Below are 17098 nucleotides of genomic sequence, written 5' to 3'. Positions count from 1 at the left end.
TCAACTTTGCAAGTGGAAATGAAAGTGCAAGTAGAAACACAGATGAGTCTTGGAATATATTTGATTTTTACAACGTCAATGTCCAAGAAAACGAGGAGTCTGAAACATGGAGCAGATATTGGGTTGAAATTGAGCTCCTGGTTGTAATTATTACCCATGTGGACTTTTTCCACTCTGGTAATCTGGCTCCCACTTTTATGTTTGGATCCTTTAAAAGGCCCATTGAGACGTGTCTACATTATTTTCAACACATTGGAATAAATTTGCTATTGCTCCCTGATGCATAACTAATATGCACCCCCTCTTGAATAATTAAGGCTAAAATGAGAAATAAGAAATGAATTAATAAATCATCAGAAATTTTCAATTGGAAATTGCAGGTGTGACACTTGGATGCGGAGATTATATCTTTTGAAGGCGATATTAAATATTGTCACCTGTTTTTATGATCCAGAGAAAAAGTATACAATTTTAAATGATGACAGATTTGAAGCCCTGGCTTTGACATTGTTACTTTTACACACTGATTCAACAAGAAACTAAGAATAAAAATCTTGCCAAGGCAATTCCAAGCAACTATAAAAGCATAAGCCAATACTTTGCAAGAGTTGTTAACTAGGACACAGAGGGATTATGTTTCTTTGGCTTTATAGTATTTTTACAAAAAAATGTTATAACCTAAAGAGATTCAACAACGTTTAACATCGAATCTAAATCTGTAACGTAAAAGCTTTATTTTTTTATTAAGTGATAATATTAAGTGATATAATATAACCGGACACAATACTATATTACTACATACACTAAAGAAATGAAAAGTTAATAGATTTCAGTAACTCAGTTCACCAAATATAACATGTTGTATGGATTATTTACATACAGATTGACGTATGTCTTTAGGTCTTTATTTCTGTTCATTTTGACGATTTTCCTCTTAAGCTAATGAAACAATAATATTTAGGATTAGAATATTACATTAGACCAATAAAAAAAAAAACATTTCCAGTACAGAAATATGGGCTTTGCCATATGTTCAATACTTCCTCAATGATTGTTATTTTCAAAAGGTACTTCTAATCTGACAAATGGGCCTCGTTGAATTGCATATTCTGATTTATTGAATACATAAAGTGTGATACACAGTGTAATTTGATATCAAGACTTACTATGTGATATAAAATGACACAAGAAGGACGATATACTATGAGTTGATATTATATGAGTTAAAATGATATGATAAAATACAATGCTAGTTGAGAAAATTCAATATGATACAATACAACAGAATGACACTCAACACAATATGATACAATTAGATGTAATTTGATATGAGATAAGACAATAAAATATGATTTGAGATTAAAAAATATGTTGTGATGCAATATACCAGACGGAAATATAAGATAGACTATTCACAATAAGGTGGGATTACAAACAATATATGTTATTATGTATGATATGAAGTCATTATTAAAATTCCAAATGTAGGGACGCATGTGTTTCTAAAATACTTATGTTTTAGAAACACACGAGGCTCAGCATCATTTCCCATTATATGTGTGTAAACAAAAATGTTTATTGTGGCCGAGCAAAAACAAATGCTGATCTATTCATTCTGCCATCATTTTGTTAAACTGCTAGACTTTTGAAGCGTGGGTACTAACTCCACTGATGTATCTCAACATTTCTACACTACTCAAACTTTTAGTAATACAAATATTTAGAAGTGTGGAGCTTCTTTAAGAAAAAGAATTCCCATATTTAGACTTATTTAACTCCTATTTGTAAAGCTAACATTTATTAATCTGATACAATAAGCTTATTTTACCCTAAAGTCTGTTTATCTAAAAGTCTGTTTAAAAGACTGTAAACAACTCTTCTCTCTCTCTCTCTCTCTCTCTCTCTCTCTCTCTCTCTCTTTCTCTCTCTCTCTCTCTCTCTCTCTCTCTTTCTCTCAAAGCTGCTCTGTGCTTTTCTCTTGGAGACGCCTCAGTGAGTGAATGTGTGCCTGGCAGCGCCAGTCTGCTGTTGGTTGCTCTCGCCAAGGCCTGACAAACAGGGGTGAAGCCTGGCAGGATGCCCCCTGGTGCCCCCGCCTCCCCACACGCTACAGTCGGTCCAATGGCAGCTGAAAAAGGGGGACGCCAAGAGATCAACAGTTGCTCTGACTTTGGTTGAGCGACTGGCCAGGCTGCTGCACACCAGCCAGTGCACACGTGGGGCACCTGACCCTGGGTAAACTGACAAATGCCTTTGCTTTGGGTGTGCCTGCAGAGTGTTATGACCCCAAGGCCCCGATGACCTTTCTGCATCGGGTCTGCACATGCAGCCACATTACAGCCAAGCTCTGTCTACCTTATTTTTAAAAGTCACAACACTGAATTACTGTTACTACTCTTCTAGGATTGCTTGAGTTGGCATAATGTGATCTAAAGTGTCTCTAAGGAAGCTTGTGTTACAGCTATTATGTGGAAGTGTTTGGATGCCTGCTTGACTTTTGTTTCACAGTTTACAGCACTTCAGAGACTTCTTTATTATATTTGCTGTTTTATTAGTTTTAGCAGAGCGACCACACCAACCTTATGTAATTCCTCTGCAGTTTACATTTGCACACCTGTTTATGGTTTTATGTCGCCACGTATTTCAATAGAGACCTTTTAAAAGTACATAAAAGCAGATAGCACACTGAATATATGTCACAACCTTCCAACGTACAGCACGGCCACTACGTGTGGTTAACTCATTTCTGCAAGGCTTTTAATTTCCCTGAAACCAGGAATTGATTCCAGTGACCCTTTCCTATATTCCCTCCAAAATGCCCAGCTGTTGCTTCAGTGGACAGCTGCTTTGGGGGCAGAACAAATCTCAGCTGTCGACGGGGAGCTGTACGTGGGGGTTGGTGGAGCCTGAGGTTTGGATTCTCTTAAAACCAATGACACTTCGCTCTTCGGCTCTGCATGGCGTTGGGTGGACTGTGGTAAAATGCTGACAGCCAGCAGATTTGGAGACAGAATGCTCTGTATGTTTGCGACCAAGCCACTCGGTACGTCTGAACTGTGTGCTAGAAGAGATATTTAGGAAAAGGGTCAACTTCATCTTGTTGTTGGTAATTAAACTCATAATAAGCAGAGGAATAGCCACGGCGCTTAAGTTTTAGAGTTTTCTAATATGCAGTAGCAATCAGCTGAAGTACTCCAACTGAGAGCAAATTAAGCTAATCTGGAACAAAAAAAAAAAACTGTAGTTTTTGTTTCATGCCATTAAACCTTCATGTAACTTTTTGACCTGTGATTTTCCACATCTTAATGACCCTCAAATTCACAGTGCTGTGCACAAATAATGAATTTTCTCACACTTTAAAATGTTGCAATCACAAACTTATGTATATATTACTTGGAATTTATGTAACAGACAAAAACAAAGTAGAAAAATTACTTTTTTGTTTTAACTTTTATAAAAAATAAAATAAAAATAAAAATCTGAAGCTTGACTCGCCCCTGATGCGCCCCTAAATGAAATAAAGTACAACTAGTCATCTCAACTTTTCATTTGTGTTTGTAATATAAGGTAAAACACTTTAAGGGGTGTGAATACTTTTACGAAACAGCTTTTTTCAGATGGTGTCTATCTAAAGTTCTCATTAGGCGAGAGGCAGGATTCACCCTAAACAAGTCGCCAATCCATCTCAGGTGTGTAAATCAGATTTTTCTATTTTACATTAGTGTAGCACCCTCTTGTGGCGTTGTCCTGAAATCGCAGGTAAAGCACGCTCCACAGGTGGCAAATGTGATTCAGTTGTTTTTCCAGAACACTTTTTTTAATAACTACTGTCATTCTTCTAACTAGCCCCCTTCATTGTTTTATTCCAAACTAAAACAAAGAACGGCCAAATGCAATTTTAACCACAGGTTGTTTAAAGCCAAAAGAAAATAAAAAACTGTTGCCTAAAAATATGACTGTAAGCAAATACAGATTTTAACATATACATTTCTAAATGTATGCTTCTAAATGTGGGATTTCACGACGTTTAGCAAAATAATGGTTTACAAGATTGATTTTGTTTTTTGTAGATTTTACTCTTCATAAAATCTGGATATGAGTAAAGAAAGGCTTTCAGCACCAAGGACAGTGTCGCCCTGTTTTTATCATCAATCTTTCAATATGTTTGTTTCTTGTTTGTTGATCCCAGCTTTTCTGCCCAAATCGGCACCTCTCTCTTAAGTCTAGGCGTGTTTTGCGAGTTTCTGCCGCTTGCTTCAAATCAGTTGTTGTAAGTTTTGATCTCCCGTGAAGGTGGGGTTTTCTGCTGCATCACATGCACTTGATGCTGCTGCCGCTCTCAGCGCCGAGGCTGTTGTCCTGAAACCAGACGGACATCAGGAGCAGGAAGCTGCAGAAAGACGCAACCAGCGTTTTGCGACATTTTCACTCTTACTTTGAAAAGCAGCGAATTGCCCAGAAAGATGCGTTCAACGCACAGGTGAAAGAATGTCGAACTTCTGCACAGCTGCAACTTTCTTTTAATCCCATTTCTCGTGGATTTGGTTGATGTTTTCTTTGAGATTGTAGTTTGAAATAACCGAGAGAGAGACACCGCAGTTGTTGAAATCTTTTTTTTTTTTTTTTGGTGGGGGGGGGGGAAGAAGCGATGTCTCGCAAGAAGGCAGCCAAAGGCAAAGCCCCTAACAGCAGCCCGTCAGCTGGCAGCCCAGGCGGGAAAGGCGTCGGGAAAGCTGCCAGGAGCAGCCCGAGCATTGTTCAGATGAACGGCGTGGTGCATCCCAGCAGACCCTCCATCAGCAGCAGCAACGAGTTTTATGACATCGCTTTCAAGGTGAGGTAAAACAGCAGCGCAGGTGAGGTTTACTTTATGTGAGTCAGTTCGATGAAAACATTGTTATAACGGAAAAGGGCGAGGGGCGATTTGATCATATCATGGGTTGCCCACTTTTATACAACAGATGTACACTTTTTTCATGCTGCAGATGACACGACATTGCATGCAGGTGTGTGTGCGTGTGTGTGTGTGTGTGTGTGCACCCTTTGCATACACACGAAGCAATTGTTGCATGGTTTCATGCTCGGAGAGGACGCGTGTGAGTGGAGAGCTGCCACTTCACAGAAACGCAAACAGATTCACACCCACGGCTTTTCATTGTGTGCCTCCAAAACGCTTCAAGTCTGCCACCTACTTCATGTTTTTGAAGCGACTGTTTTGAAGCAAGTTTGTTGGTCTTTTCGCACTATATTACGACATTGCTATATATATGAATCCACAGCTGTTTGTATTAATTAAACTTTTCCACACTCTGCCACAAACTACAGACTTCAGTGCATTTGTAGGGGGGTTTATGTGAAAGACCAGTATAAAGTTGTGACGCTTCCAAGTATACATTCTGAAAAGGCTGCTGTTCAGTCCCATTGCATCCCTACCTTGGAGAACCTTCTTTCAATAAAATGTGATCTGCAGTTGAAACGTAGCTGCACATGATGCAGTCGGCACCATTATGTTATGTTATGGTGTGTTCAGGCTGATGTCCAATGCTCTGCCATTTTGCATGTTGACCAGAACGTTAAACCATGGTCTCATCGCTCACTGGAGCACATTCTTCTTCATATTTACTGCGTCCACTAAATGGCTTATAGCAAATACCAATATGAGTTTTTGGCTTCATTTCAACAACCACTTTCTTCTTGTTGCTCTTCAATAAAGGCCCAAATCTGTAACCATCAGCAGATTCTGACACTTGTTCCAAGGTTCCTGTTAGCTTTGTAGCTTTTAGTCACTGATGAATCTTGTTGAATTCAAGTAATAATAATAAATAATAATAGAAAAAAAAACAGAAGCATAAGATCTGCTACTGTAACTGTGCATCTGCTCAGTGACCCTGTTTCTCTGCGTCCCTTCGCTCTGCTTCCTCTGCCTTTCATCTCCTGTCTGCTTCCTCTCTGGACCCAGGAGCCACTTTTGATTTCCATATCTGGGTCCCAGAGTCCCTCAGCTAACCTGATAACTGTAATCACATAAAACCTTTAATCCAATCTCAGCTCTGAATGAAAACCATGTGTCTGTGACAAAGAAGCGCAGCAATGTATGTTTGTTCGGCATGCACGGACACACTTACAGGAAGGATGCAGGGTCATCCACTGTCCACAAACTCAGTCATGTGTGCACTCTTCACTGACCAAACACAGAAATACAGAGGGACTGGAGTCTTTTCACACCCCTACATAGGATTTTTATTCCCTTTTTTTTCCCTGGATGTGCTAATTTATTAATATTCATGGGTTCAATGTTTAGCACTACTCATCCCATCCTTCCAAATTGACTTTTCAGCTCATGTGTTTTATGCAGGTTATGCTTGTCGGTGACTCCGGAGTTGGGAAAACCTGCCTGCTGGTCCGTTTCAAAGACGGGGCTTTCCTTGCCGGCAGCTTCATCTCCACAGTGGGAATCGACTTTAGGGTGAGTTCGAATCAATGGGCTGAGAAAGCAATCACAAATTCCCCCACAAGCAGTACATGTTCTTTCATATTTTTCATGTTTAGCGCTGTTAGTGAAACAGGGCCAGCCTCTAATAGGATTCTTTTTAGAGCCATTCTGTGTCTTTAAGGCCCTAGAGCCTTGAGCATTTTCCTGCGTCAGAAGATAGATATTGATTTCTTAAATTAGTTTGACATGTTTTACTTTTTCAGCCTATCTGGGTGATTATGGTGTCTATCATGTACCAACGCTAATGGGCAGCCGGGAGAGAATGGGTCCACTTTTTTAATGAGGCTCGTAAAGAAATCAGTACGTCATAAATTTAATCCGGGAGCCTTTTTCTTATTATTTTATTTGTTTGACATAAATGCCAGAAAAAAAGGCAGATTTATTCACATATAGACATTAATGACGCACCTCAATAAATTAGCATTTCATTGAAAAGTTAAGCTATCAAATGTTATTCTGTTCAAAAAGTGAAACATTAGTTAGATTCTTTGATATATGGAAAGGAATATTTTTTTGTTGATTTTTGACTTCAGCTAAACTCAGTGCTTCCATACCCACCGCATACAGACAATATGTGTCAGAAGGGAATTGGACGGCAATGGTCCGAGGTCTTCCTTTCAGTGGAAAATATGTTTTGTGCAACTCATTTCAAAACAAAGGTCCCAAAGTCTGGAGGAAGAGGAGAGAGCAGCTGAATTCAAGCTGCTTCAGGTTCAGCGGGACGTTTTTACACTCAGTGACGATTTGAGGAACAATGTGACCTGCTGGTGTTTGTCCTCTGAGTTTTTTTTTTAACAAGTCCAAAGTCTGCACAGCCAGTAAAATTCAGAGCTCTTCATGCTTCTGCTGAAAGGCCACGTGAAGGTTCAGTTTTTATTTTCCAGCATGATTTGGCACCTGTCGACACTGCCTAAAGTATACAGCACATACCTGCTTTATTTTTTAGCTACGATATCACTGTGATGTAAGCTTACCTGAATAAAACCATATGGAGAATCTGTGGGTTACTATCAAAAGGAAGCTTAGACAATGTAAAAAACCTATTAATGCAAGTTGGGCTTCTTTGCTATCTGAGCACAGCCACAGGCTGATTGCCTACGTGCCAAATCACTGATGCTGTAATTCATCCAAAAGACACTCAAAGTACAGTGCATATGCTGCGCAGTACATAAACTATTTTCAGTAGACCACTAATTCTGTTATTTTCTATGGGGGTTTGTTTAATATGCATTATCTAATTCTTACAAACTTAGAATTTTAGTAGTTTTTGTTGTAATTATCAAAATTGACACAAATACATTCTTGAAATAGGTCACTGGTGTAGTGCATCTATTTAAAATATTGTTTCCTCCTTTAGATTTCATTAATTAAGTAAATTAACTTTTCAGTGGTACTGTAATTTATTTTATAGAGGATTTTTCTGTCCCATAAAAACATATTGTCCAGTGTATCCCCCACATTGTTCATCATGCCGTCTGAAAAGTCATTGGCTGCAGGTTAATGACTTGGCCTCTGCGGGCCTTGACCAATGTCTCTGAGCTCCTTTTGCAGACAACAGAAATGTAAGAGATATTTGGGCAAAATGACTTCTGTTTTGAAACATTTGCGTACATAGAAAAGCTGGTCTAGAGTGAAGGTTTTGTTAGCACATTGCTGCTGGTTTTAAAATGTTAAATATTTACATCTACACATGCTACAATATACTATAGCAGTTTACAAATGGAAACCATCATGACAGGCTCAAAGACCTTAAATACCTGCATCTTGTTGCATTTTGTCCCGTCTTATACTCAGTGGGGATAATCAGTCATTTGGCAACCGGTTGATTGAGATTTCAGTTCCAGCTCCCCGCCACCACATGTCGAAATGTCTTTGGGCAAGATACTGAGCCCCATGTTGCCCACCAGTCTGTGAGTCCGTCTGTGAATGAGCAAATGTGATTGTAAAAACTGCCTGAATGGTTAAAAGACCAATGGAAGCCATAGAAATGAAAATTACTTTCCCTGAAGTGGTGTCATTTATTTGTTTACATCTATAAAACTGATTAGGAATTAAAATCTAATAAAACCAAACCCAAGATCTTCTGTTTCTAAACAAAAATAAGTTTCAACACTTCATTTTGCTGTTAAATAAATTTGGATAGTTTCTCTATCAAGGTTTCATATGAAAATGTTATGCCTATGTCATTTTAAATAGAAAAATAACAAGTATTCAGATCCCTTTATTAACTTCATATTGCGATCATCAGGATCAGAAAAATTATGATTTTTTTTTTTACTCGCTGCTTTTTACACACAGCATTGAAACACGCAGAACTGAAACAGACACAGGGTGGCAGAAAAGCACCAAGTTGTTTCCCAACTTCCTTTCCATTTTTTAAGACAGAATGTTTTTTTTTTTTTTTTTTTTTTGTTTTTTGTGACACAACAAAGACTAATGCCATCACACACCAGTTTGGACCGTCATATTGTTTAATGTTACTGATAACTATGTAGAAACTGTGTTCACAGGAGGTCATCTATCCTTGCTAAACTTCAAAATGCAAACATGACAAATATGCCATTCAAATTGATCAGGTAAGATACTGACTACAAAAAGCTACTTACCCTAACTGGCTTGCTGGAAGTTATTCAAAATTATTGGACTTTCTAAGCTGCCAACATGAAAACTTTTCCACTTTGTGAAAATGTTGACTTAGATTTTAATGTTTAGAAATGTATATATGATCCGAGGTCCTTCTACTCTCTTAAGGCACATTTGCCACCTGTTCCTGTTGAACTAAAGTATCTGATCCTTGTGTGTGTGTGGGCTGGATGTGTTTGTGGGTGGATGAGCAGTTGGTTTATTTACTTATGTAACACATGGCATAGCAGTAGCACAGTTAAGTCCATCTAAGGACACCAAAGACCTTCATCAGTTCTCTCTCTCTTCCTCTCTCTCTGTCGGTAACATTTCCTGCTAATGGATGATAAATTACAAAGCTGTTTTTTACTGCTTACTCTGTTCTTTTGTATTTTTGGCTCATTGTTTAATTGCAGTGCTGCTCCACTCAAGGCTCCAGCTCTTTTATGCTCATGTTTTAAATGTTTTCATGCAGGTGAAATAGAAATCACTAAATTCATGAAATGTGTATATATATATATATATATATATATATATATATATATATATATATATATATATATATATATATATATATATATATATATATATTCTAGTTTACGACATTCACGTAGAACTTAGCTGGTTGAAATACACAGATGCATTATAATTGCATACACGTAAAGTGTAAAAAGAAGTCAGTTTGCCTGATGAGTTTAGAAACCAGGACATTTTTTTTTTGAGATGCAGAATTTGGCTTTTGTTTCTTCTAATGGAGAGTCTGCAGAGATTGTGTGACAGGGTGTGATTGTTATTTTTAGGGATGACAGTTTTGATTGTTGTTTGGAACAAAACACAATTTGCTTTGTGCTGGGATTTTGATCCTGTTCCCACTTCAAAGCTGCAGCAACATTCCATGCTTCTGTCCTTTTGAGTTTTACTTTCATGTTGTTTAAATCTCAACATGTTATCAGGATTATGGAAATTCCTCAGTGCATCGTTTGGCTTAAACTGAAGCAAATCTCAGTGCAGAATGCAATTTCACGTTTCATTTGTATTTTTAAAAAATGTGCTTTGGAATCTAATTATAGCAGGGGTGTCGCATTATTGCAATGTATTAATAATAAGGTTCTTTTATGCATCGCTTTTTACATTTATGTAAATTTGATGGTATGAATGAAATTAATTAGATGCAAATTCTCCTCTATAGCAGCCTAATGAATCAAACAGTGACATAAATTAGTATTCTAGATAATGTCTTTGGCTTGCTGAGGATTATTGTATTACCTTTGTTTTATCTTCAACTCTGCTGCATGTGGAGCATTTATTTGAGCCAGTAGATAAATTAAGGTTTAGTTTTCATAGTGAATCTTTTAATCATTCTGTTATGTTTCAAACCACAACACAACATGACCTTGTAAAGTAAGTAATATAATCATGACCAGCAAATTTTTTTTTTTGTTTTATTTTGTTTTTTTAATTATAGAGATTAGAATATCATTTTTAATTTTTTTTTTATTATTATTTTAAGTTGCCATTCTGCTTTTAAAATAGACCTGGTATTTCAATACAGGTAGCAGTGTTTTGCATCTGAAAGAAGACTCTTCCCCCCCACTTTTAAAATTGCTCTGCTCCTATTACAAACTCCTGTCATAATCCTAAAATCCAAGACTCTTAATTTGGAAATAAATTCAGAAGACATTGAAAAGAAAGTTCAAGTTCCCTTTAGGTTGCTTTTATTTTTATGTTGGTTTTTTTTACTGCTATATTGTCTTTGCTTCATATTAGGACAAACCTTCCAAAAAGGTTTCTGTACTTCTCAGTAAAAACTTGATTTTAAAATATCAATTATTGGCCAGTTGCACTATGCTTTGGACTCTCCCGCACAGTGGTCAGTTGGGCCTCGACTGACTCATGTTACATAAACAGCAAGGACCAGAAAGGTTTGATTTTTTTTTTCTTTATTTGTTCTTTTACTTCTAACATTAGTGTTCAGAAAACACTGAAATCCTTGTTGATACCAGGATTACAGATATAGAACGTTACAGATCAAATCCAAAAATGACCAAATTATACCATATATCATGATTTAAAGAGGAGTCCGTGTCATAGGCTTGTCCAAATACACGAGTTTGTCCTCATTTACCTTTTTGAGTCATGAAAATCGTGGGGACATTAACCAGGCCAAGCTTTACCTGAAGCTGAGCCTGGATCCGTATCAAGTTCCAGACTTTCAAAATCACTTTGAAAGGCATGCATAGCCAACGAAATAATCAAAAATTGAAATATTGTTGAAAGTAAAAATGTCATGGTTGTCATTTTCAGTCATGTCCCTTGACTGAAAATAAAAAAAAAATAAGAAAGATCAATTAATATTGTCGTATGACAAGAGAATAATGCAGTTTTCTGAGATACATATATGTTTTTTTTGGCACAGTAGCACTTGCCTGGTGTGATATAATAACAGAGTACTGTTTCGGTCATAAGCTGTTGCATTTTTATGATTTTGAACTGTGCTGATTTAACCATTAGATTAAAACTACCCATCATTACAATCAGTGGCTCCTCATATGCCACACTAGTGACAATTTCTGACATTTTTCTTAGATAAATTGATGAACAGTGAAGAGTTTTGATAAGAAACATTTCTATGTAGTTATTATCTTGTCAAAAGTTGAGAACATTTTGTCTCAGTTGGATTTTGTGAGCTTTTTCATGTCACTGCTTGACTGCACTGATATCCTGTTTAAAATAATTGTAATTCCTTTGCCTACTTAATAATATGTTTCATATGCAACTTTTTCAGAAAGATAAATTGACAAAAATTAAGCTTTAGTATATGTAAATGTTCAAAAAGTACTGTCTGGTTCAGATGTCACATTTTCATCTCAGTGATCATTTATCCTGGATGATGATATGTAGCAAGACCACGTCACATGTTGTCTTATGTTTTGCATCAAAACACTAAAAACCAAGGGTTTCCAAACTAGATATGGAAGGTGAAAGTCACTAAAATAATCTTTGAGTTTACACATGAGTCACAAAAGCACTGATTTGCATAAATATTTGATGTTTAATGACCTGAATTGACAAATTTAGTGTAATGTCAAGATAAAAACTAGCCTTTCCAAATTGACATTTTTCTTCTCTCCCTTTGGTTTCCTTTTTCTGTTTGCATCCTCGCCGCCTTTCTTTTATTTTATTTTTTTTTTGTCCTTGTAAACTGTGATTTGGAAAATCAATCTTGAAGAACATCCTGACTTTTAAAAGTGTCCCTGATGGACAGAGTTACAAGAGCTGGACTGACTTGTCAGGGAAATACAAGCCCCAGTGCAAATGTGTATCACTTGGAAAATACATTTCTCACTGTTATCAAAGTAAAAATATTTCTTGTTCTAAGGTAAAAGTAAAAAAAAAAGTCATTGCTGATCAGAATATGATGCAGAGTTGGTACAAGTCATATTTTATTCATTAAGATTTTTATGTTAAGTACATGTTCCTCTGGCTCTTAAAGGTCAGAGTAACAAACTTAAAACTGTGATATTTTTCTGCCTCTTTTGAGCCACTTACCATTTTAAGACAGAATATATGAATTACTTTAATTGTTTTGCACGTTCTGTGATTTTCAAAGCCTCCAGATCCACCCAATTCCCATGTTTATAGATCAAGTCGATTCTAATTCAGGTGAAACGACCTTAGAAGATTAAATGTGTGCAAAAAAAATAAAGTGAGTTCACTAAATTAAGACTTTATCAGTGTCCAAATAGGCCAAAAATGACCCAAATAGAAATCTGGTAATAATTTCCAACCCGAAGAAAAGTTTCTGTTTTTACCACAAAGAACACCTTGAGACCAAGGTGCTTATGTGGTGTGGTGTAACAATTCATCCTCAGATGTTTAGAGATTTACTGGGAGCACTGTGGATTGAAGTGGCCTATAAAAAGTCCCTGACAGGTTTAGGAGAGATGGATACCATCAGGCATACTAACTAATGCCATCATGTTTGTAGCCGCTGGTACCAAAACAACCTTTCTTTGGATGGTTTTCCTTTGCCGTAGAGAGAGTAATGTGCAGGAATAGCAAACGGAAACCAGAGTCAGCAGCTGTTTGTTCTGGGTTGTGCTAAACCGTCACGGTTCATGGGAAAATGTACAATCAGCTCATTAAAGGTGACAATGAAATAACTTTTAATTCCCATACAAGATCACGATTAAACCTGTTCACCATACACCGACTCTGCGTGCCACTTCTTCGGCTTTATCTTCAAGGCTGATGTGTTTGAAGGCATATTTCTATTTCAATCACAACAGAAGAGTTTGACATGTAACACACATCCTCCCTTGAATCATATATTCTCTGATGTTATTTCTGCCTTCGCTTAGTATGTGTGCGGGGGTGGAGGGTATGAATCAGGCAACTTCCCTTGGTGTTTTTAACAATTTTCAAACGAGGGTGCAATTAATTTCTCTCTTTTGCATTTCAATAAGCAAGCACCATCTCCTTGCATGAAAACAGTCACTTTTGTTTATAAATCAACATTTGTCTACAAAAAAAACATCTGGTTAGATTACCCTGCATTTCTAAGCAACTGTAATTTGAATGATGAACTGAAATACTTAATATTAGATTAAGGAGAAAATAAAAGACAAAATGTGCCCTTATACTCACTTAGCTCCAAGCCGAATCCACCTGCATGAGATCTGTCATTGTTGTTACTGGGGCTGATTTTTATTTGTTTGTTTAATAATCATGCTTACTAGATATACATACTTTAAATTCATCATTTGGTTGTATCCGAAGAAGGAGGAGACAAAACTGTGCAAGACTTGTATTTTTTTTGTAACTTCAGTTGAAACAGGATTTGTATATACTGATTTCATGCCTCCCCTCTGACACCATCATCCTCAGCCAAAAGTTCAATGGCATCGTCTTATTCATAACCAGAGTTATTTACAGAAGACATGAGATTAGGTAAAAAAAAAAAAAAAAAAACAATAACACAATAACACAATAACAACCTGGTAACACACTGCCAAGATTAGGTCAGGTTTTGATAAAAATGTTTGTATTTCCAAACATTGATCGTTCAAACAAATCTGAAATCTTTTGCATGTTTTCTTTTTACTTCACAGAAAACAATCGGTGTGCTTCCCGGTCATGTTAACCAGTCACACGTTATTCAGCACATTTAGCAGCTGGCAGTGATCACATCCACACACACAGAGAAAATAAAAAACAGAGATTGACAACAAAGCTAAGCAGATGTGGAAGCTGTTAATGAACCAGGGGAGGTTCAGGATGGCAGCTTTAGTGATACCGATCCCTGATTGCAGCCAGGCTTTGTTCACAGCCTCTCTTACATCACCGTTGGCTCGTACGCTCTATGAAAACTGACAACGTCACCATGACAGCTGTTATTTTGTCTAATGGATGGAAGCAGTGTGCTCACATTCATGAAATTGAAGAAAACAATAAAGAGATGCGAAATATAAACATAAACCACCACAAAATACATTTACTTTCATTGTTGAAAATATTACATTTTTTTGATTTAAAAATATTTTTTCTCACATTTAAAGAAAAAATTCAAACCAACGCTGTTCAGAGATGTTTGGGATCGATTAAAGGGTGTTTGCCTATAACGTAAATGGAAGCCAAAACAGGTCTTTACATACCCTCGTATGTTAGATCAGTATTGTCTGAAATTATATAGTTTCTGTACGATCCAGACATATCAATCAAACTAAGCTGAATGAGGACAGATATATTGCTATCGTGCACATTCAGCAGAATGGAAAGGAAAGTAGAAAAAATCTCGAAAGCTCATTGTTAGACAAAAGGAGCAAAGAGTAGCAGACTGTGGTTTCCGAGTATCAATTACAACCATTAATAATATGTTCATTTCTAGCCACTTGTACCAAGAAGTGTTCTAACATCGCAAATATGTGACTTTTGTTAAATCCTGCTGGGATCTTAACTGGAATTAAATGCCTTGGACAGGTAAGACTAGTTTTTGTTGTTAAGTGTCATTTCAGTCTATACTCCATTCCAGTAATGCACTTTTCTATCCTCTTAAAAGAAAGAAGAAAAAAAATAACTTAACTAATAAGGTAAGACTCCCAAGCTCTATGGCAGGTGGAACCTTATTGTGGTGAATGGCAACATGAACACTTTGAAAAACAAACGCTAGTGAGTATTTCCCAAAAAAATGCAAACAAATGAAAGATATTTCATAGTTTGAAGTGAGGAGAGAGGTGCAGGACTCAAATGCAGGAAGGAGGCAAAAAGCATTCAAGTGAAAATAAGCACTTGGACTGGACTTTAGTTCTTGTAAATTCAGGAATTTACAAGAATTAAAGTCCAGGGGTGTATACAAAATAATACAGCTTGACAAGACCACAGGGGACCTGGAAATGGAAGTAGTAAATCAACTAGTATTAATACTGAGCAGCTTGATTACTAGAATGCTAGACAGGTGAGGAAATGAGCCAGAGGGGGACAGCTTGGGAGTGCATGCAGCAGAGACCCTGTGGGAGGCTGCTGGGTAGATCTGGGAAAACAGACACTAAAAATAAAAGTAAACAACAGCAGAGACACAAACCTGGGAATACACACAAACCAAAAATACTACAGACTGTGAACAAAGAGCTAACAAAGAAGCAATAATTCAGGGACTAAGATCAAGCAAGTGTAACTAATGACTGCAACTCAGAGTAGCATGAAAAAACATATCGTATACTAGAGCAAACTGCGAGGAATCTTAACTCTAAGGAATGAAATGGAACAAAGTCCCAAAGTTTATAATAATCAATGGCTGAAATGAAAGATCCCTTACTTTGTGAAATGGTGTAGGAGATGACTATTTGCTGTTTTTCTGGCCCAAGGGTCATTTATCAAATGCAAAAGTTTACATACATTAGCTAATACACAAAAACATGCGTGTTAAGTTAGATCATCTCACTAAATTGTCCTTACGTGTGATCCTATTTGTGCATGATGGTGCTAACTTCTTTTTGCGTTTTACTACTCTGACTTATTAAATCTGTCTGCTAATCAAGACGGCATTATTCAGAGATGAGGCTAATCGTTAATTGCAGCGTATGTGGTACTGATTCAGATATGCAAAACATGGAAACGTACTCAAGCTGAAGGACTGAGCCTCCGTTCTTTGTGCTGGTGACTCATAAGCCTGTTCGTCCTCAGTGATGGCACTCTAAAATGGAATAAATAAAGACAATCAAGGTCTGTAGCACTCAGATTGTGTTCATCAGTTTGAGTTTTTGTTTATGTGCATACTTTCACACCCCTCAAACACTGACGGTAGGCTGCTATGTTCGTCAACATCATCTGATATGAGTGCACTGAGTGCATTATTACATGCTGAAGTGTGAGTGTGACTAGTTAAATTGGCTTTATTATGTGAAATATGAGGTCACCATCTTCAGATGACTTTGAGAGGCTGACTCATGCAACAAGTGGATGTTAGTCATTGCTTGGTCGCTGCCACTCTCTTAGAAATTAGATTTTCTTTGTTTACGAGTGTTTTTAATGGTCATTCTGCTTCAGGGTTGTTGAATCTTGCCCTTGGTTTCCTTTGTGTTCAAAAATACAAGAGCAAGGTTCTGCTGTGATGAGGAGCTTAATAATATTTGCAACAAAAACGTCCAATTTTTGCTTCTTTTATCAGGGACTGATAAAAGGACCTTGTACTGAAGGGAAATATAAGATACATAAGTGTTTTCTTTATCAGAACTTTATAATCTGTGGACTTCACTGTAGAGGCTGAGTAAGTTATCCATGTCCTAATGCTTTTAAAAAATATATATACTTTATCTAAAAAAAATGATATCATGAAAATGTCCAATATATATATATATATTTTTTTTTTCATGAAAATTAAATTTCTATGTTAGACTGATTCATTTCCCATACAGGGAAATATTTTAAGCCTTTGTTTCTTTTTATTGCGATGGCTAGGGCTTACTGATATTGGAAACTCTACAG

At 36.9% G+C, this 17098-nt stretch overlaps 1 protein-coding gene across 1 annotated transcript in view; it reads left to right on the top strand.

Moving 5' to 3' along the window:
• The first annotated feature begins 4058 nt into the window (after positions 1–4058).
• Positions 4059–17098, top strand: part of LOC106915766 (ras-related protein Rab-26) — a 37205-nt gene continuing 24165 nt past the window's right edge. Inside the window, exons 1-2 of the mRNA XM_014983590.2 lie at positions 4059–4834; positions 6356–6466. Coding sequence (XP_014839076.1) covers positions 4649–4834; positions 6356–6466 — 297 coding nt within the window. The 5' untranslated portion in view covers positions 4059–4648. The remainder of the gene's footprint in view (positions 4835–6355; positions 6467–17098) is intronic.

This window comes from Poecilia mexicana, unplaced genomic scaffold (assembly GCF_051168715.1).
Source record: "Poecilia mexicana isolate PSO_F unplaced genomic scaffold, ASM5116871v1 scaffold_8, whole genome shotgun sequence".
NCBI classification, from domain to species: domain Eukaryota; kingdom Metazoa; phylum Chordata; class Actinopteri; order Cyprinodontiformes; family Poeciliidae; genus Poecilia; species Poecilia mexicana.
This window is presented reverse-complemented; position numbering and strand designations above follow the sequence as displayed.